This window comes from Rutilus rutilus, assembly GCF_951802725.1.
Source record: "Rutilus rutilus genome assembly, chromosome: 1".
NCBI lineage: Eukaryota > Metazoa > Chordata > Actinopteri > Cypriniformes > Leuciscidae > Rutilus > Rutilus rutilus.
In genome coordinates, this window is record NC_140209.1 from 20,729,659 (window position 1) to 20,751,662 (window position 22,004).

Below are 22,004 nucleotides of genomic sequence, written 5' to 3' on the forward strand. Positions count from 1 at the left end.
GGAGAGTATACTTAACACACACACACACACACACACACACACACACACACACACACACACACACACACACACACACACACACACACACACACAGACACAGTCACACACACACACACACACACACACACACACACACACACACACTTTACACCATTTTACATGTCTGTGTGTGTTTGTCTGTGAATGTGTGTGTGTGTGTGTGTGTGTGTGCGTGTGTGTGCGTGCGTGTGTGTGTGACTGTGTCTGTGTGTGTGCGTGTGTGTGACTGTGTATGTGTGTGTGTGTGGGTGTGTGTGTGTGTGTATTAAGTATAGCACACTCTCCTCATAAACACACATGATCTGAGCAACATGACAACAAACACACTCAACATTACGACTGCAGGTTTGGTCAGTATGAACCATTTTCACCTGCCGGACGTACTATGTCCAATGAAGGAACACCCTAAAACCATATCACAACATCATAGCAATGGCACTACTAATTCTTGCTAAGTTATCAGGTCTTTGTGTTTGTTTGTTTTTATTATTATTGTAACATCTCCGCTTGTGAAGACATTTATATTTATGCATTTAGCAGACACTTTTATCCAAAGGGACTTGCATTGCATTTCAAGGTACACAATTACATTCTTATCAGTTCTTGCTTTCCCTGGGAATCGAACCCATGACCTTGGCGTTGCAAGAGCCAACGCTCCACTGTTAGAGCTACAGGAAAGCGTAGCTTTTTAGTGTTTGTGTGTGTGTGTTGAAGAAAAGCTTCAGATCAGATCTTCAGGTTTATCAATCCGTGATGTGATTTCAGTGAAGATCCGTAGTAAACCTCATTTGACAGAGTCACAGCTGGATGATTTGTGCTCTCGTCACTGAATCCGATCAGCAGGAACGAGGCATGAGAAACTTTTGCATCCGAGCTGAAGCTCCTCAATCCAGCGTGACCTCCGAAACCCAGAGGAGCGTCACGAGGCCCGAGCGGCCCGAGGGCAGGGGCTTTACAGGCCCGGCCTGAGAACGCACAGACACACACAGAAAGAGTCTTTTGTCGTCTGAATTCTTCTGCAGCGTTTTCTGCATTTCATCAGCTGTGACTCAGACTCACCCACAAATCTCATTCCTTCCCTCTCCGTCCATCCATCCATCCATCACTCACTGTGTGCGTGTGTGTGTGTGTGTTCTGCACAATAACACACACACACAAACATACATAAAAAACAAAAACATTTAATCAGGTAACCTAAAATGTGCTTCAAGCAGAAACAAAGATCAACAGGTTTTATTCAACGACTGAATCAACCTGACTGCGATCTGACAGAAGGAAGCTATAGAATGAATGATGATTTTCCTATTTCCCAATGGCATATGTTCCTCAGTCACCCCCAACCGACTCTGTAACTTGTGCTGCAACAAAATACAGAAACACGCAGCAAATACTCACAACACATCCAAATACAGAAACATGCTGCAAATACAACACACACAAATATATAAACTCATTGCAAATACAACACAACCAAATACTCACAACGCACACAAATACATAAACTCACTGCAGATACTCACAACACAACCAAATACTCACAACACAACCAAATACTCACAACACAACCAAATACTCACAGCGCAACCAAATACAGAAACGTGCTGCAAATACTCACAACGCACACAAATATATAAACTAATTGCAAATACTCACAACACAACCAAATACTCACAATGCACACAAATACATAAACTCACTGCAGATACTCACAACACAACCAAATACTCACAGCGCAACCAAATACTCACAACACAACAAAATACTCACAGCGCAACCAAATACTCACAGCGCAACCAAATACTCACAACACAACCAAATACTCACAACTAGGGCTGTCACGGTGAAGGATTTTCCCTTGCGGTAATTTTGAGTGGTTCAATAGCGCGATATGCGGTTTTACCGCATTTATTAATTTATTTTGATTTATTTATATTTATTTGTTGCTATAAGTGTCACGATGTGGTCAGCATGCACAAAAACGAGTACATTTTCAGTAACCAATAAACCGAAACTAAACAGCGTCTCTCCGCATTGAAAGCCTGTCACTCAGCGCGCAGTTGTTACGGCAACGGACTGTCTTTGAGTGAGTCATTAAACCATTCATTTAACAACACGTTCAAAAACGCTGATTGATTCATTAAAAGATAGTAATGAAACAAGGTAAATTATTTTTAACTTTGAGCTCCACTTTTCAAGGCTCAGCTGACCAGCAATGCGTCGCATGGGTAACGCTGAAGCTTCACAGAGACAAATGGCATTGATTCAATGCGTGACTCACTAAGTTTTGTTTCCCGCGACCGCGAGTTCCTCGTGCTGTGGATGCAGACCAGCGCTGCCTGTCGCTGATGCCATTCATGGTAAATACCCTTTATTTTAAACGTTAAAAGGATGACAGGACAAATATTTAACTTTCCTTGGACACGGCAACCTTTTCACGTATATGACTTGACCTCAAAGACAGACGCAGGTAATCGCACGCGCTCAGTCGATCTCTCTCATTCACTGTCTTTTTAGGCTTAAGTGCAACTCCACGAAGCCTCTGTACAAATCACCATAATAAAACCATGATCACCACGTCTTATTATCATTAACTTATTTAACATTCAATACACATGAACAAAACAAGAAGGGTATTATTGCCTTATGAAAAAAGAAAACACGCGAATATCGCGGTTGCTGCGGTTACTTGAATTCCTCTGCGGTTGGCTTGTCAGAAGCGCGGTACTGCGATATTGCGGTTATCGCGACAGCCCTACTCACAACGCAACCAAATACAGAAAACTGCTGCAAATATTCACAATGAAACTAAATACAGAAACATACAGAAAACACTCAAACAAAACCAAATACAGAAACATGCTGCAAATACTCACAACACAACCAAATACTCACAACGCAACCAAATACAGAAACACACTGCAAATACTTACAACGCAAACTAATACATAAACTCAATGCAAATACTCACAACACAACCAAATACTCACACAACCAAATACAGAAACACACTTCAAATACTCACAATGCAACCAAATACAGAAACGCACTGCAAACTCACAACGCAACCAAATACAGAAACACGCTACACACATACTCACAACGCGAACGCATTGCAAATTCCACAACGCAACCAAATACAGAAACCCGCTGCAAATACTCACAACGCAACCAAATACAGAAATACGCTGCAAATACTCACAATGCAACTAAATACATAAACTCACTGCAAAAACTCACAACACAACCAAATTCTCACAACGCAACCAAATACAGAAATACGCTCCAAATACTCACAATGCAACCAAATACATAAACTCACTGCAAAAACTCACAACACAACCAAATTCTCACAACACAACCAAATACAGAAACGCACTGCAAACTCACAACGCAACCAAATACAGAAACACGCTACACATACTCACAATGCAAACAAATACAGGAACGCATTGCAAATTCTCACAATGCAACCAAATACAAAAACCCGCTGCAAATATTCACAACGCAACCAAATACAGAAACCCGCTGCAAATACTCACAATGCAACTAAATACATAAACTCACTGCAAAAACTCACAACACAACCAAATTCTCACAACACATCCAAATACAGAAACGCACTGCAAATACTCACAGACCACAACAAAAATGTTTCACGTAGACCCCAACAAGAGACTAACCTGGCTGGAACTGCTCAGTGTTCAATGTTGTCAGTGGTGTTGCTGGTGCTTTTTCTATTTGCATGTGTTTTCTTCAGTTGCAGCTTTCCCAGCCACCACTGATATCAAATATGTCACAAAAAGTGATGTATTTAATGCATGTATTCAAATGGGAATCATGATCTCAGGAAACAATGTATCAAATTCTCAAATGTCACGTTTATTATTGACTAATATCATAAGGAATCAAACTTTTGAAATAAAACAGTTTGGTGAGCTCTGCTTTGGATTATTTGGATAAAATTGTCCCCTAAATCAATAAATGTAAATATACTATGTAAAATGCTGTAACATTAAATCCAAACTCAATCCACCCAGAACATTTAATGAATCTTATAGACAAGTCCTACTTGAAACAAGCAGGTGTGTGTTTCCAAACCTGTGTGACTTATGTCTTCTATGAAACACAAAGGTCTGTGAGAAACTGAACAAATATTTAAATGAATCTTCCCTGTTGTACAAAGCTCTTCAGTCTTATTTTCATTCAGTTCAAATATTTTGTGTTGCTGTCAATCATCTGTCATCATCAAGGTCACATGTGGTGTAACGTGTCTTAGTGCGCCACAGTTAAACTGAACAAACACAAAGGGTATTTGAGAGCTACAGCAGATTTTAGCATAATGGTGGTTTTTGCCATTTTTCATTCACTTTCATGTGGAAAAGAGCAACCCGGCTAACAGGGAACATTCTTAGAATCTTATGGCAAGGTTCTCTCAAAGTTATGAACAAATGTTCTTACAGTAACATTAATAGAACGTTCGTTCAAAGTTATCTGGTCTTTAATAATGTTCTCCAAACATTATCACTAAAGCGTTATAATGGAACGCCAAGGAATGTTTGCAAAATGATAAAACAAAATGTTTTCTTAACGTTCACATAACCAATTTTTTTTTTTTTTTTTTATTAACAAAACTGGACGTTTTGAACACTCAAAAAAAAATTTTTTGGAATGATTGCAAAACTTTTGTAGAAAACTATGGCCATATTTACATGTCAGCGACACCTAATCATCATTGTTCAGTTCATGTGCACATGATAATGGGGCGTTTATACAGGAGTCTTGAAGGTACCGCAGCAAAAATGGCTTGTTTTGGGTCAAAACCCATCAAAATGAAGTCTAACAAGTGGAGCTCAGATTTGAATGATAAAACTGTAGGAAATGCGCTCTTTAAAAACACTCTATCTGAGCTTAATTCATCTGTTTCAATTATATGAATGATACTTTTCATGCTGATATCACTAGAGTCAATCTGAAATGAACACATCATCTAAACAATGGAAACATAATGTTACATTATAAACACTAGCACACTACTCTAACTATCTACTGCATCCCACACACAATGCAGAGCACACTTGACCTGATGCTGCATTCCCAGTGTCAATAAACTGGAAGAAACACCACCTTAACACTTAACCAAATTAAATTAAAAAAAGACACTTAAAGATAATAATCAACTCACATGACATATAATGAGGTCATGTGACGAATACAGCGGATTGCTAATTGAAGCGTTTAGCATGAAGCAATTCTCACTGCAATGTGACTCACACTGTTTGCTCAACCTCAACAGAACAATGCCATATTTGACTGGTGAAATATGTGTTTTTGTGTTGTTTATATGTTGCACACACAAAAATAATAGTTTTGCTAACGTTGCTGAATGTTCTCTGAATTTAAGAAAAAAAATTTTTTCAGAAAAAAATATTAAGGAAACATTTCATTTGATTATTTTAGGAAAGTTACTTTTGAATGTTCTCTGAACATTTAGAAACATAAAAACCATCCACCTAAACCGTTTGAAAAAATGTTCGATTAACTGATGTATAAATAATATTTCGATAAGATTATTAAAGATGTTCTAAGATATATATGTTCTAAGAACATTTTTGCAAACGTTCCTATGAAATCATGAAAATGTGATTTCAGAATGTTCACTGAATGTTCCAAACATCCAGATTTTGAAATGTATGGAAACATTCCGTTTTATCATTCTTCAAACATTATTGGAATGTTTCTTTGAAATGTTCTGTGAACGTTCCGAAACAAGAAGTAACATTTAAAAACTGAAACGTTTCAGGAAAACAAATGTTCTAAGAACGTTTTGAGAACATTAAAGACCAGATAACTTTGAACGAACGTTCTATTAACGTTATTGGAGGAACGTTTGTTTGGAACTTTGGCAGAACGTTTTTAGAATGTTTTCCCTGATAGATGGGATATTGCTTGAGAAGGATTTACGCATACCTGAAAACCAGGTAACCAATTCTCTCTCTATCTTTCTCTCTCTCTCTCTTGCCCTCCTCCTCCTCCTCCTCCACCCGAACCCCCATTAAACCCTCCGAAACCCCATATCAGCTTCCTTTAGATGTTTCTCCAACACAATTGGGGTAACTGGACTCTTGGCGGAGGCAGTCGGTGCAGATATGAAGTGACCACACAATGGTGCATTCATGCTCTCTCTCTCTCCCTCTCTCCATCCATTCTTCCCCAGCTGCAGAGGAATCCTGTCCAACTTTTGCCCCCCACCACACAACTGCCACCCGTCCACCAGCAGAAAGAGAGAAAACACAAAAGCAGGATTCATCCCATAGAGACGGGGATCCATTTAAGCGTTACGCAGCTGCATGGATTTATTAAAGATGGGTGGAGAGGGAGAGATAGAGGGGGGTCAGCAGAGGTCACGGACCCCCAGACTTTTATTAACCCTCTCAACATGATGACATGTTAATGAGCTTTAAGCATTAATATTCAGCAGAGAGTGGGAGAATGTACAGAATGGAGGGATTGATGAGAAAAAGAGAGAGAAAGTCTTCATCGCATAATGATTTAAAGTCAGTCGATGTATTTCAATTCACATGTATTTGTATAGCGCTTTCGCGACATGTCGTTTCACAGCATAGATTCGTGTTTCAGATGTTACATTCAAGACTGTTGATTGTAATATCTCTTCATGTATCATGTTTATGTTTAGAAATCTCAAGCATCTAAATAAAGGAATGTATGCAAATGTAAACAAATGTTTTCCTGCTTTTACTGTGTTTCACAAATGTCTGTTATGAACAAACTGTCTCTCACACTTACACACAAACACAAGCTCTTTGTATTTCCACACCTGGAGGATCGAGCGCAGGTGCAGATGATCTAGAAATATGTCATATAAACATAGAAATGAAGAAATCCATCGCCAGCATTCAAACACACTGAATCACAGCCTATAGCTGAACTTCAACAGCTGCCGGAATACATACATACATACATATATATATATATATATATATATATATATGTATATATATATATATATATATATATATATATATATATATATATAATACAACATTTAATTAATAATAAATAATTCATTAAATTATTTCATTTTTAATTAATTAATGTTAATTAGTTGAATTTTAATTCATTAACATTTAATTAATTTAATTTTAATTATTTTAGTTTTATTTTATTTTAATTTTAAAAAGTAAAAATTAAAGTTAATTATAAATAAATTATTTATTATATATTCACTTTTATGATGAATAAAGTAAGTAATCAATTGAAAAAATAAATTATATATATAATCAGTATTCATAACCAGGAAAAGTGATTCATTAATTATTCATTAAAAGTAAATAAAAATGTAAATTATTCTTATGAGCAAAAGCCATGAGGTATGGCTGTATATCAGCACGTGATTCGTCCGTAGGTAATCGCTGATATACATACGGCTGCGAGTGTGATATTGCATTTATACCACAGTTCGACGGCAAACGTGAGTAAATAAATAATAAACAACATCGGAGTGTCTTCCGCCACGGATTCAGATCTCAAATTGACAATTTAATAGTTGAGCGCGAGCCTCCGTTACTAAAGTCTAGTCACTTTAGAACTATTAGCGAAGGAACGTTGAGTCGCTTCATCGATGCTTGTCGTATTATGTAGAGTACAGTATTATAGTATTATGAGAGAGATATCGGCTAAACGAGTGTAGGCTATTACCTGCATCTGAAATAGCATGCATTTCGTAGATGTTCTTCTCGTGACAGCGCTAAAATAAAACAACTTCCTTGTTCCGACTCACTCATAAAGACCGTCTTTGCTGCCATCTAAAGGCGTAATAATGTAACTTTCACTGAAGTCCAAATCACAATCACTGTTACAACATACTGTTCATACAAGATACATACAAGCAAATAGTTCAGTCAAAAGTACAAAATCAGCGTTAGTTGTAATACCTAGGGTAAACATTTTATATTTCAGTCTGATGGCCAAAATAAGTTTTCTTTTTGCATGTTTAATTTATTGTATTTCCTAGTCGTTTTACTGTTCATATGTGGCCAGAAAGCCTGTAATATATTACTTTTATCATGGTCATAGTAATAAAATCAAGTAATGGTAAAATGAATGAATCGATTAATTGAAAGATTAATTAATTAGCCTATAAAAAATATATATATTATGTATAATAGAAAAATAATAATAAACGGAAATAAACAAAAAATTGTAAATAAATAATATATAATTCATATTCAGGAAAATTGATAAATATTAGATTCATTAGTTGCCAGTAATTAATTTTAATTTAAAGTAAATTATATGTATAGTCCTAGTCATAATCACTGTAAAAGAGTTGTTACCTTAAATTAAGTACAATCAACTTGGAGGTTTAAGTCAATTCAACTTAAATTCCATAAATCTGACCTAAAATATTAGTTGAATCCCTTCTAACTTGAGAACTGCTAAACTTATTTTGATGAGTTAAAGCAATGTAAAAACATATGTTGTCATAACTTATTGCTCATATAACTTTTACAGTTCTATATGTGTGTGTATATATATATATATATATATATATATATTTATATATTTATATACACACACACACATACACACACACACACACATATATATATATATATATATATATATATATATATATATATATGAACAAATTTACTCTCTTTGCAGCTGTTTGTGAATAGAAAACTAGAATTGAAGCAAATTCTGACTGTTAGTTACACACTCCAGCCTGAAAGAGTCTGAGATTCAGCACAGATGAAAGATGAAGCCCAAGCGTTCAGTAAAGTGTGTTTCTCAGGCCTATCAGAGTGTATAGAGTCAGACAGGTGAGTGTGTACAGGTGAAGCTGAGGCTCCGCCCACAGGAACTCATTCAGTGAGGACAACAACATGAGATCATCCCATCAGAGTCTGACCTTTCCTCCAGCACAACTTCATCCACATGCAGGAATTCCCCCAGGAATCTTCACATCATCACCAAAGCAGACAAAAGGGCAAAACCTTTCCTTCTCAGAGGGAAAATGAGAAATGCTCCGCCCACTCGCTCCCTCTCTCTCTCCATCTCCATGTCTTTTGTTCACTCCACTTCCTGTTGTGCCAGAAACTCAAAAACATGCAGACCCAATGCCATCAGGTGTGTGTGTGTGTGTGTGTGTGTGTGTGTGGAAGCTGGTCATGAGACAATCATGTCCTCATATTGACCTTTTGACCTCCACAGTCACAAACATCTTCAGCCAGCATCTCCAACGGCAACCGTCAGCATCATCACTGTCACATGCTGCACTAACACACACACACACACACACACACACACACACACACACACACACACACACACACACACACATTAACCAATTAACTGTGCTCAGAATGACATGTTTTAGTTTGCTGAGAGCATCAGTTTGGTACAACTGAATCTGTTCATTCTCTCTGGTTCAATAATCCACTTCATTTAAAAAGCGCTGTTGTAAGACAGATTATTAATTACTGCACACAAAACGCTTTCATTTACATGATCTGGTTTGGTTATTCAGCCTAAATCATTCACGCGCGCTCGCAGTTTTAACGGGATTTACTCTGGAAGTAACGCGAATGATAATAAATCTCGCGATTAAATAACTAATCATATTATCGCACGAATAGAGGCGCATTAATAATAAACCAGCGACATATATCCTGCCTCGAAATCACTTATTCTTCTGGTCGTCTTGATGCAGATGGTGTTTAATAAAATGTAAAAAAAAAAAAAAAAAAAAAAAAAAAAACGATTGAACATGAAGTGAAACAAGTTCAACTTCTTTTAGCAAATTTAGTTAAATTATGAGTCGGCGAGAGTGAAAACAATCTTCACAAAACAACTACGAAATAATATTTTTTGCCAATTGTCTATTTGATTTTCAGGCAGAATTTGAAATGGAAATGCAAACAGGATAATTCAGATATTATATATTTTTCGATGATAATAGTTTTGACAGTATTTTAGCTGTGATTTGTAAAGATTCCGAATGCACGAAAATAATAATTATAATTAATTAGTCCAGATGATGACGAGCATCTCGCGCACCTTAGCTTATTTCGATTTGAATATTTTTTAATTTATTATAAATTCAATTTCTGAACTGTACGACAAATACTTATTAATTATTATTATTATTATTATGTTTCTGATGTATCATTAACACGGAAGCCCTTGCAGAGAACGAATGTATAACAGTAAACTGATCATTTGTGATCATGTCAAATAATTAACGTGAAACGAAACAATTGACATTAGTGCAAATTAATTTATAGAGCAAGAGCCGTAAATGAAATCTCAATTTGACGCGATGCAGAAACGCAGAACAAAGATGCAATACAACAAAACTTTCCAGTTCTCAATCACGACCATCAAAAATAACAAATCATGACAAATAAAAAAAGCAACTTGAGTTTAACAGCTACACTTCAATTCAATTCTATACAAAACCCCCGATTTCCCTGCGAAATGTTCCTTGAGGATCAACACATCTCCAGCTCTGCGCGTTTTAAACGCTTCTTTGGAGACAGTGCTATTTCTAAACGCGTTGTCTGTCTCCTCGCTTCCCTGCTTCCCAAACTTTTCCCTGAGATCAACAGGCAGAAACTCACATCAAAGCTCGCTCTCTCGCGCAGGCCTCGGTCCGCTCCGTCCACGCGCCGCGCGACGCGTTCATTCCCGCTATATGTGTACGTTTGAAGGACACGGAGAAAAAGACGCTCTAAAGGGAGACACACGTCTTTTCTCTTTTCTTTTCTTTTTTTATATACACAGAACTGCTTTTTGTTCCTCATTTTTTCATTTAAGAGGGTAATGGAAGGGGGGTGTTCGTTTGATCACATGATTACAATTCACCTGAGATAAAACAAAGGACGCAAAGAAAGGAGAAACCGAGACAGAGAGATGCTCTCATGGTCAGGATCCCCTTATCAGAGTCAACATTCATGGATAATGAAAAAGGCAATGATTTTTGGCTTGGGTGGGGGGGCGTCGCGAGCTGGAAATACAAGAGGTTATTGTTGGCCAGAACAGCGCGCGTGTTTGTGTGCGTTTGGCCCGTCGTTTGCCTCGCTTCTCGTCTTGCTATATTTTCTGTTTAAACGTGTTAAATGCGCTCTCTGTGTGTTTATGTGATGCGATTATAAAACTAACGCATAGCACTACACGACGCGGCAGGAGCTCGTTCCAGCGCCAAGCGCGCGCGCGAGGGTCACAGGCCTGCGCGCGCACCGTCCCGCATTCACAACTGATGTTTAACTATTCTACAGAAATAAAACTAAAGTGTAATGCTGAATAAAATTAGCTCACTTGGACATTTTCAGTTCCCTACTTATTTGGGAGATATTTTAACATTTTTAGAAACCATACACTCTTGGGAATTTTTTTTGCATACGCTTAAAAATAAAGGCATCTATGAAGAACCATTAGCATCATAAAAAAATAAAGGGGGGTTTCTCAGCGATGCAATGATAAAAAAAAACGCATATTTGGTTCTCTAAAGAACCTTTCAGTCATCAGTTCTTTAAATAACCATTTTTTTCGTAATGTGAAGAACATTTTAATAGTCAAAATAACCTTTTGTAGTTACTTGGATGTTAAAGGATCTAAATGGAACCATCGATGCCAATAAAGAACTTTTATTTTTATAGAGGAAAAAATATATATTTCGATTTTTTTAAATGTTCTTCACAAATGGCTATTTTAAGAAATGTTCTATGGGGAACCAAAATTGTTGCGAAACCCCCCTTTAGGAAACTTTATTTCTAAATATTATGGTGAGTGAATTCAGGTTAATTGATACATTCTTTGCCATTGAGATGACTGGGGGAAAAAGTGTCTCAATTAACCTAATGTCACCCCTACATATCAGTACATTTTGAAGGGGTGGCCTACACGAATATCCAGAGGTTTGCGAGTTAAAACCCTACAGTTGTGCTGTTGCTCCACGCGCTGCGTCAGAAGGAAGCGTTATTGCGCACAGCAGGTGCGCAGAGTCCCGGGGGCGCGCGAGCTGTGACGGGGCCGGTGGAGGACCTCTGCTTCACCCTGAGGCACACCCGGGCCAACAACAGGCCAGTGTGATCGGACAGACCTTAAAAAAGAGAAATCCCACAACCCCCGGGACACGCCGACACTAATGAACGACCACCTGTGACAGTCAAGGCATGATGCAACCAAAAAACTCATCAAATATATCGCGCGGCGGCATTATACTATTACAAATTTGAGAACTTATTATACAATTGAAATGTTTCCCAAACAACTTTGAACTAAAATATTTTTGACGTCTCCCTTACATTTTCAGTTAATATTTCAATAATTTAACAACATGTTCACGCGGTTCTCTGACGCAGTTAAACAAATACAAGTTTTTTTTTTCCAGTAAGTGTTTTATTTTGATTGTTTTTTTTTTATATTCTAATTAGTTAGACCTATTTATTTTACTTTAACCTTTTTATGATTTAATTAGCTTTTCATAAACTCTAACTGTTATATTGAAATAGGCTACAACAAATTATTATTATCATCATGGTAACACTTTATTTTACAGTGTCCTTGTTACAAATGTTACATGTATTTACCATAGTAATAACAGTAAATTATGCATGGTTACATGCAACTAACCCTCAACCAAACCCTAACCCTAATGTATAGTTGCTTAATATTACTCAGTTCTTAAATATATAATTACACTGTAACTATGACACCTTAAAATAAAGTGTAACCATTATTATTAGAACTTAAAATCTTGCAATAAATTGTGCCTGAATAATAAGGAATACGAATAATGTCTGATTTTAAAGTGACACATTTATTATGACAAAGACAAATATATAGACCTAACTGAGATCTAGATCAAGAATGTTGACTTTCAAATAAATGTATAAAAGTTTAATATCACAAATAAAGTATGATCAGAATCCGATCTGCCGAATATGACAGCAGAAATCACCGCCCTCCGCTGAGAGAAACTTCACGGCGAACTCCATCAGCCAATCAGAGGAGGACCCGATGGGGCTCTGCTGCTCCTTTAAGAGATTTTTTCCATGAATTGATTTTTTTTCTCGCTCTTCACACAACGAGGCTCTTTAAGCCCCGGCGCGCGACACAGAGCAGGCATTCAGAGCGCGAGCGAGGGGGCTGAACCACGGACCGATCTCGCGCTGGGCGGGCGACCTGCGACCAGTGCAGTAAGACCTCTCTCTCTCTCTCTCTCTCACTGACTCTCTCTGTGCATGGGGATATACGACACTGCAATGTCTAAACCGAGAAATGACGATTTTATTATTATGATTAATATGAATAAATATTATTCGCGATGAATTTATTCGCTGCATTGGCTTCTCACTTGAATTCGTTTTCTGTTCGGTTTATGTTTGCTGAAGTTTGAGGGATAGCAAAGTTTCTCATCGAAATGGATTAAAATATACATGCGATTATTTATTAAGAAAGTTTGTGTCACGAGGTGTACCCTACATTTCGAGATTTGCTTGATTGAGTAAATGGGAGACGTGTTGAGTTAATCTGTCTTAGCTTGGGGAAAAAACGGCTTAATCTATCCAAACTACTCCAAATATAATACACTTCGATCTTTTAGTACAATTTGAATTTGAATACTTTGATTTGATACGAGCGCGTAATATTTGTCCAGCATTTTACGTATGTGCAATTATATTATAAATCTGTTTTATAATCTGTTTGTATACGCTTAAGGCTAAATGTGGTATATTTTCTGTTTTACCTGCATATTTGTGAGCAATAGCTATATCTGGTCCAAATGCTCGTGTAACCTGCTTAATTATGAAGTAAAAATTCCTTTCAGCACAATATAGAGAAAATTGCCGCATTCCAATATTCTGAATTTATAGGCTATATCGCCCAAACTTTTCAGTAAACTAATCAAATCAATAGAATTTCGCATCACCTGAAGGTCGAATCTAATATTTTGTCAAATCTAAGCACATTTGTTTAATTGTGCCATTTAGGAAATGTTTTGGCATGAGTGAATTAGGGGCAAATTATTGCCAAACCAGGCGTTATGATCCGCCCTACTCCAGCCAAAGATGAACTCAATCACATTTGAACAAATAAAGTTAGGAATGGCGATGCGGTAAAGAGTTAAGAGTGGTTAACATTAATAAACAGAAAGTTTATATGTGCGCGTTGTTCTGAAATGTGAATGGAAAACAGAGCAAATCCAGAAGCGCAATTAGCCTACTAAATGAAATGGACCGTGTTACTAAAAAGAAAATTGCTTAATGTTTTGCCCCAAAGAAACTTCAACTTCACACACAAGTCAATCAGATAAATTATTAATCACGTGTAGCTATTCCCGTGACCCCAACAAATGGGTCTGAATTAATATGAACTCAATCTGTTATCTGCTGAAGTGAAGTCACCTGTGTGTGATCTTAATTAATACTGGTGTCGGATGGTTTGCTCTCGTGTTCGGCGGAGATTTGATCAGTCGTTCAAGCTCAGCTCTGGATAAAGAGTTTTTGCCTTGGGCTATTTAAATCAATACCTGCTGTTATAGGCTACTCATCTTGGATTGATTTTAATAATCAGACCAATAAAAGGCGCAGTATCATGTCGCGCGTGCGTGTATTCACTGTGCCGGACCGGTTGCTTGCGTTTTCCTAAACACACAGCTCTGATTTTCCTTATTTTCCTGCTGGTTATGAGTCGTCGCTTGTGCTTTCACCAACAAACACTGTGTAATTCAGCAGCGCTCCGTGTTTATCCAGCAGCGAGGCGGAATGAAGCCGGTATTATTCCAGCACTTTCTCTCCCGGGAGCTTGAACAAACCGACAAACCTTCAACAGTAGCTGTTAGCAGGAGTGAAGCTAAAATAACACACACACACACACACACTCACGCAGACCGAGGCGAACTGACGCCACCGTATGATTGGCCTGGAAAAAGAGACCAATTCTAAATAAAGTCAAAGCCTCAGTGTTTGTAACTGTTTTTCCCTGAACAGGTTTTTTCTTGTTCGCAAGGCGTTTGAGTGAACAGCGAAGAGGTTGTGCGTGAGGGAACGTTCAGAATGTTAAAATTCTTTAAATGACATATTTAGAACGTTCTCATCACATTATCTGAAATGCGTTCTCGTGATGTTGAGAATTTTTTTTTTGGAACATCATGATGCTATTTCTACTTAATGATTCTTAACGTTAACATTCTTGGGATATTACAAATAAATCTCCATAAAATTGAAATAAAATGTTTATATTGTGAGTAACAATAAGTTTCAGGATAATGATGGAATATTAAAGTACATGAAAGTAACCTTTATATTGTTCAAATCAGACAAGAACAATTGATTTTTTTTAGAAACATTGCTTTTCCCACATTGTTTTCAGAACATACGTTTATTAGCCGGTATAAAAACACGAAAATAATATTATTGTACACTGAGAAGAAATGCTTTACAGAAACATGACAATGTAACATACAAACTCCAGGCCACCTATAATATTAATTAAAATTACCTTTGTGTTTGACTTTTGCAGGTTTATCAGCAGATCTACTTCCTGAGGAAGACGGCGGATGGATTCATTCTGACAGAACCGAGCTTGTATGATAAGAAATCTCATAAAGTTTCACTGGATGACCTATAGTATAATAAAACAAGAACCCCTGGCAATTGTTTTCCAGAAAATAAAATAGTTTTTAGAGAATAAAACAGAGGTCCTGTTTGGGGGGGAAAGTAGACCCACCGAAGCCCCCTGTGTCCGCAGAGCGAGAGCACGATGTCGGCGGAGGAGCACAGTATGTCTGAGGTGGAGATGAGCCCCGGGGTCTCGGAGGACGGTCACTCCATGTCCCCCGGTCACTCTTCAGGAGCTCCAGGGGGCCCGGACTCCCCTCTCCCCGGCCAGCCGCCTCTGATCCCGGGCGTCGGGGAGGATGGAGCCGGAGTCTCCGCCGGGGTCTCGGTGAAGTCCGATGAAGAAGACGACCGGTTCCCCATCGGCATCCGCGAGGCGGTCAGCCAGGTGCTCAACGGCTACGACTGGACGCTCGTGCCAATGCCCGTGCGCGTGAACTCGGGCAGCAAGAGCAAGCCACACGTGAAGCGGCCGATGAACGCGTTCATGGTGTGGGCGCAGGCCGCGCGCAGGAAACTGGCGGATCAGTACCCGCACCTGCACAACGCAGAGCTCAGCAAAACACTGGGAAAACTCTGGAGGTGAGAGAAAAACATCACTTTAACGGGCACAAGCCTTGAAAAGGTCACTGTGTGCCATGTCATGCACTAATTGTAGCCTATCATGCATTCATATAGGGTAAGGCAAAGCTTTATTTATAGGCTACTACAGCAAAGTTGCATGGGCCTAATTCAAACTGGTTTACATAAAAAGGATTTAAAAAATAATCATAATTAACAGTAAAAAAATATCTTAAAATGTATTCAAAACAATTGTGCATCTCCATTAAACCATGATGATCTGAACACAAAGCACTCAAGAAACAGCCTCCATCAATTCATTACTGTAATTCTGTCAGTTAATAATCGACGCTCCAGTGTCAGTGTAACGTGTTCTGCTGCAGATCCTCATATTCACTGCTATCCGGCCTCTGGCTTTGAGTTTCTCAGGGGCTTTAGCTCAGAATAATCATTCCTTCAACATGCCAGATTAGAGGGACAAATCCCTTCAGGAGCTGCTGTGGAAAACACACGGCATTAACCCGAGCGAGAACGCCAAGAGGGCATTTATCTCAAACGGGTTATTTTCAGAAGGATTTTGTAGATGCACAACTAAACTAGTGAAAGAGTCTCGCTTTACAGATGACAGCATACATATATATATGATATATATATATATATATATATATAACAGGTGGAGAATCAAAGCGCTCAGAGTTGGTTCATACACCAGCTGGAGTATCTGATGGTGTTAAACTCTCAGAGGAGAAATCTGAGCCAGAATCAGCATTCAACAGTTCAATACTCTCAGAGTCAGGTGGCATTACAGGTCATTCGATGCTTCACTTGTGTTTTAAAAAGCTCTGATAAAGTTTAGACAAGATTCTATGTTTCATATGAGAGTTTATAGTGATGGTGTGTTAGTTATTTGTCCAGTGATCAGGTTACAGGACCTATTTCTCTCTATATGTCATGTTTTTTAGTCAAAATACATATTTAAAAAAACGTTTTTTAGTGCACATGATACTGATCTTTTGGTAACACTTTTACAAAAAGGTTCGTTAGTTAACATTAGTTAACTACATTAATTAACATGAACTAATCATGAACTGCACTTATACAGCATTTATTAATCTTTGTTCATGTTAATTTCAACATTTTCTAATACTTTGTTAAAATCTTGTTAACATTAGTTAATACACTGTGAACTAACATGAACTATCCGCTGCATTTTTTATTAACTAACATTAACAAAGATGAACAAATACAGTAACAAATGGATTGTTCATGTTAATTAATATATTAACTAATGTTAACTAATGAACCGTAAAGTGTTACCGTTCTTGGTAACACTTTATTTGACAGTGTCCTTGTTACATATGTTACATATATATACAAGTACTTACCATAGTAATAACAGTAAATTATGCATAATTACATGCAACTAACCCTCAAACAAACCCTAATCCTATAGTAAGTACATGTAGTTGATTAATATTACTCAGTACTTAAATATATAATTACACTGTAACAATGACACCTTGAAATAAAGTGTAACGATGTGTTTTTGTGTGTGTTTCAGGCTGCTGAACGAGACGGATAAGAGGCCGTTCATCGAGGAGGCCGAGCGTTTGAGGAAGCAGCATAAGAAGGACTATCCCGAGTACAAGTACCAGCCTCGTCGACGCAAGAACGGCAAACCGGGGTCGAGCTCTGAGGGCGACGGCCACTCCGAGGGCGAGGTCAGCCACAGCCAATCACATTACAAGAGCTTGCACCTGGAGGTGGCCCACGCCGGGGTCACGGGGTCACCACTGGCCGACGGACACCACCCGCACGCCACAGGTGAGGCTCATATAGTAGTGCCAAAAACCTGTAGTGTTTTTAAAGAGCATTTTTGAAGCCCAAAGTGGGCGGAGCCGGCTTTCGCCATCTTTGCAGCGCGTCACTCCAGGATAAATGAAAATGGGCAAAGAAGCGGGATTAGCTGAGGTGACGTGACGCTAGACAGCAGACAAACGGCTAGTAGTGACATCAGCGGCAATCCACCTGTCACTCAAGTGGCCACGCCCTTAATTATGCAGAACTTTAAGGCTTAATATAATTTAAACAGATGTTTTATAAACAAATTCACCCCCTCACAGTTGTCATGAATGGCAAAATTAGTTATATAGACCAAAAGCACTTTCTGCACCAGGCTGTAAACATATTTTTTTCTGCTGTAAAGTTGGGCATTTTAACATGGGAGTCTATGGGATTGACTCTCTTCTGCAGCCGGTCTCTAGTGGCCAGTCGATGAACTGCAGTTTAAGTCACTTCTGTGTTGGACTCAAGAGAGAGACCCGCTTGTTTTCAACATAACAATCAAAAATGTTTCTTGAGAAGCAAATCAGCATATTAGAATAGCTTCTGAAGGATCATGTGACACTGCTAAAAATTCAGCTTTGATCACAGGAATCAATTCCATTTTAAAGTATATATGTGCATAGAAAACATACATTTTTAAATTATAGTGCTGGGCAACGATTAATTGCTATTAATCGCATCAAAAATAAAAGTTTGTATTGACAATATATGTGTGTATAAAATATATGTGTGTATAACTGTGTATAGTTATTTTATATAAATACACACATATGCATGTATATATTTAAGAAATATTTGCATGTATTTACTGTGTATATATTTATACATATTTTATATTATATATAAATATAAATATTTTATATATAGTCAAGTCAAGTCACATTTATTTATATTGCACTTTTTACAATACAGATTGTATCAAAGCAGCTTTACAGTGATAACAGGAAAATAATGCAACAAAGTTTTGTTTGAAGAAGAAAATAGCGCCACAGTCCAGCTTAAGTAAGTTCAGTGATGGTTCATTTTGTTGTAAAAAAAAAAGAAAAGAAAAGTTATTTATTTAGTTCATTTATATATATAGCCACTTTGGAGAAACCGGGATGTCATCGTCCAGCTCAGTTCAGTTCTCATATAATGGTGTCAATGCAGGCTGATCGATATTATTGGTGAATATTCAATTAAATGTAATAGATAGATAACTCCTAGATAACTTCTTACACATATACATGCATTTGTGTGTATTTATTTCTACAACATAATTATTCACAGTACACACAAACTTTCATTTTGGATGCGATTGATCGCGATTTATCGTTGCCCAGCACTAATAATTATATTTGACTGTTTTTACCGCATTTTTGATCAAATAAAAATGCCTTGAGAAGAGACCTTGTTCAAAAATGCCCTCTAAAACTCTTTGGTTTGTTTCTTCAGGTCAGAGTCACAATAAAAAAAATAAAAGTCTATAGTGTTTCATCGCCATCTAGTGGCCTAGCAGCAGAATCCAGCTTTTTTTGGGATTGTTTTGACAATCGTCTATACATGGAAAACTCAAAGGAAAAGCTTCTTTGTTTTAAGTGTAAACGTACCTTAAACCTCTTCCGTTCTTCTCTCCAGGTCAGAGTCACAGCCCCCCGACGCCCCCTACGACCCCGAAGACGGAACTGCAGGGCGGGAAACCCGGCGAGGGGAAGCGTGAGGGCGGAGCCTCCCGGAGTGGTTTGGGGGCGGGGCCAGACGGAAGCTCTGCCTCCTCGTCCGGCGGCGGCGGCAAACCACACATCGACTTCGGCAACGTGGACATCGGCGAGATCAGCCACGACGTGATGGCCAACATGGAGCCGTTCGACGTGAACGAGTTCGACCAGTACCTCCCGCCGAATGGGCACCCGCAGGCGTCGAGCGCCGGGTCTTCGGCGTCACCGTACGCGTACGGCATCTCCAGCGCTCTAGCGGCCGCTAGCGGGCACTCTACCGCATGGCTCTCCAAACAACAGCTGCCATCTCAGCAGCACTTGGGCTCGGATGGAGGGAAAACACAGATTAAGAGTGAGACGCACTTCGCTAGCGATGCCGCCACGGCTAGCGGTTCGCACGTAACGTACACGCCTCTTAGCCTGCCACACTACAGCTCCGCCTTTCCCTCGCTGGCGTCGCGCGCGCAGTTCGCGGAGTACGCAGAGCACCAGGCGTCCGGCTCGTACTACGCCCACTCCAGCCAGACCTCGGGCCTGTACTCCGCCTTCTCCTACATGGGCCCCTCGCAGAGGCCCCTGTACACCGCCATTCCCGACCCCGGATCCGTGCCGCAGTCGCACAGCCCGACTCACTGGGAGCAGCCCGTCTACACCACACTATCCCGACCGTGACGCGCGTTACGGAGGTGACACGACGCTCTCGTTTCATTTCCAGTCACTGAAGGTCCAAACTAAAGTGTGTATGTGACCGAAAATCATCAAAACACTCGCCTGCACCACAATCCACACACAGAAAAAAAACGTGTGTGGAGATCTGCAGGGAAAACATATTCTCACGTTGCCTCAGGCTGATTAGATAAACCATCATGACCCGTATCACAGAGATCTTGCTCGTCCGCCGATTTGACACCAGTGGTATTTCATGAGGACACATTACCAAAGTACTGAGACCAAAACATTAAAATAAATGAGCAACTTAAACGGGCGTAGTCATTGAACTCTGTATGGTTTGGTATCAGTGTATCAGATCACAAACTTCTTCCAATACATTCACATAAACTTACACCCTGATGTTATTACCTGTACATCCACATGTTGTTGTTTTTTTGTATTTGTATGTATGAATAATCTCTTTTTATTAACCAAAATAAGGCCATATTGTTTTTATCTTGGACAAATAATGACGTGTTTTTATTGTTGTAATCTTTTCTATTGTTGTTACTCTTGTGTTGCCATAACTACACTGAAAAGTCTTCACCACTGTCTAGTGTTTGTTAATGACATTTGTGTTTTATGACTTTCAGCGTGTGTAAATATCAGTGCCAGGACGCGATAAACGCGTCTAAACGGTGTTACTCCAAACACACAAACGGAGTACTGTATTGTAATATGTTTTGTCACATCTGAATTAACGTGATTATAAGTTTCCGCTATAAAATTACCTTATATTTTGTTTAGCTAACACCGCTAGTGCCTCAGTCCATCGGAAACGGTTCATAACCGCTGATCGAATTAAATCACGTGATACTCTTTTCAGGGCGCGAACTTTCATCCATTCGCCAATTTGAATATTTTATGCCCACCTGTATGCGAGTTTGAAATAGATTTGTATTTTGTGGAAATAATGTCCGTTTCAGAACATTACCCTTGATGCCTATCAGTAAAACACAGCGATATTATTTCATAAAGACAGTCTGTTACTGTAAACGATGTTTAGTTATTTGCTAAACTAAAGCAAGTTTAGCCCCCCCCCCCCCCCCCCCCCCCCCCCCCCCGGTACTACTTTTTATAGTTTTCGCCCTCTTTATTAGTACTATTCAAAAACAACTGAAGCAAACAAACAACATTATTGTTATATATTACAAAATATTATTTATATTTGTTTTTTTTTGTTTTCATTTTTTATCAGTAGCGTTTTACTCTGATGTTGGAAACTTTTGTCGTGTAATTCTGTGGTGGGTACAAGTGTTGTTGTTTTTCTTTATCAGTGTAAATAGAAGAGAGCAGTGACTAACTTCCCTCACTCTAAATAAAGCTGCAGTCTGTACAAACGCGTCTTCATTTTCACACACACACACACACACACACACACACACACACACACACACACACACTTGAATATTAATCTTATCTGCTCTACCTGTGAGATCATGACACAAGTCACGTCAGTTTTCAGAATAGCACATTACGATAGAATCATTTATCATCTATAGGC

At 38.6% G+C, this 22,004-nt stretch overlaps 2 protein-coding genes across 4 annotated transcripts in view; one reads left to right on the forward strand and one right to left on the reverse strand.

The window, feature by feature from the left end:
• The window catches only part of kdelr3 (KDEL endoplasmic reticulum protein retention receptor 3), a 50,915-nt gene extending 40,066 nt beyond the window's left edge, over window positions 1-10,849 (reverse strand). The window contains exon 1 of one of the 2 annotated variants that reach the window (XM_084412504.1): window positions 10,683-10,849. The gene's annotated coding sequence lies outside the window, so the exon portion shown is untranslated. The remainder of the gene's footprint in view (window positions 1-10,682) is intronic. The other variant, XM_084412502.1, reaches the window with a different exon arrangement.
• A 2,302-nt stretch (window positions 10,850-13,151) lies between these two features.
• Window positions 13,152-21,538, forward strand: sox10 (SRY-box transcription factor 10). Of its 2 annotated transcripts, none has more exons than XM_084405596.1 (4): window positions 13,152-13,262; window positions 15,589-16,268; window positions 17,809-18,071; window positions 19,710-21,538. In XM_084405596.1, the coding sequence occupies exons 2-4, from the start codon at window positions 15,829-15,831 to the stop codon at window positions 20,459-20,461; spliced, it is 1,455 nt and encodes a 484-aa protein (XP_084261722.1). In that variant the 5' UTR covers window positions 13,152-13,262; window positions 15,589-15,828; the 3' UTR covers window positions 20,462-21,538. The 2 variants fall into 2 exon arrangements, with proteins under 2 accessions (XP_084261722.1, XP_084261723.1); XM_084405597.1 differs by lacking the exon at window positions 13,152-13,262 and adding an exon at window positions 14,147-14,840.
• Window positions 21,539-22,004: the final 466 nt, after the last annotated feature.

Coding starts and splice junctions, on each gene's coding strand:
- sox10 (XM_084405596.1), top strand. CDS start 15,829: ATGTCGGCGGAGGAGCACAGTATGTCTGAGGTGGAGATGAGCCCCGGG. Junction 16,269..17,808: donor ACACTGGGAAAACTCTGGAG/GTGAGAGAAAAA, acceptor TGTGTGTTTCAG/GCTGCTGAACGAGACGGATA. Junction 18,072..19,709: donor ACACCACCCGCACGCCACAG/GTGAGGCTCATA, acceptor TCTTCTCTCCAG/GTCAGAGTCACAGCCCCCCG.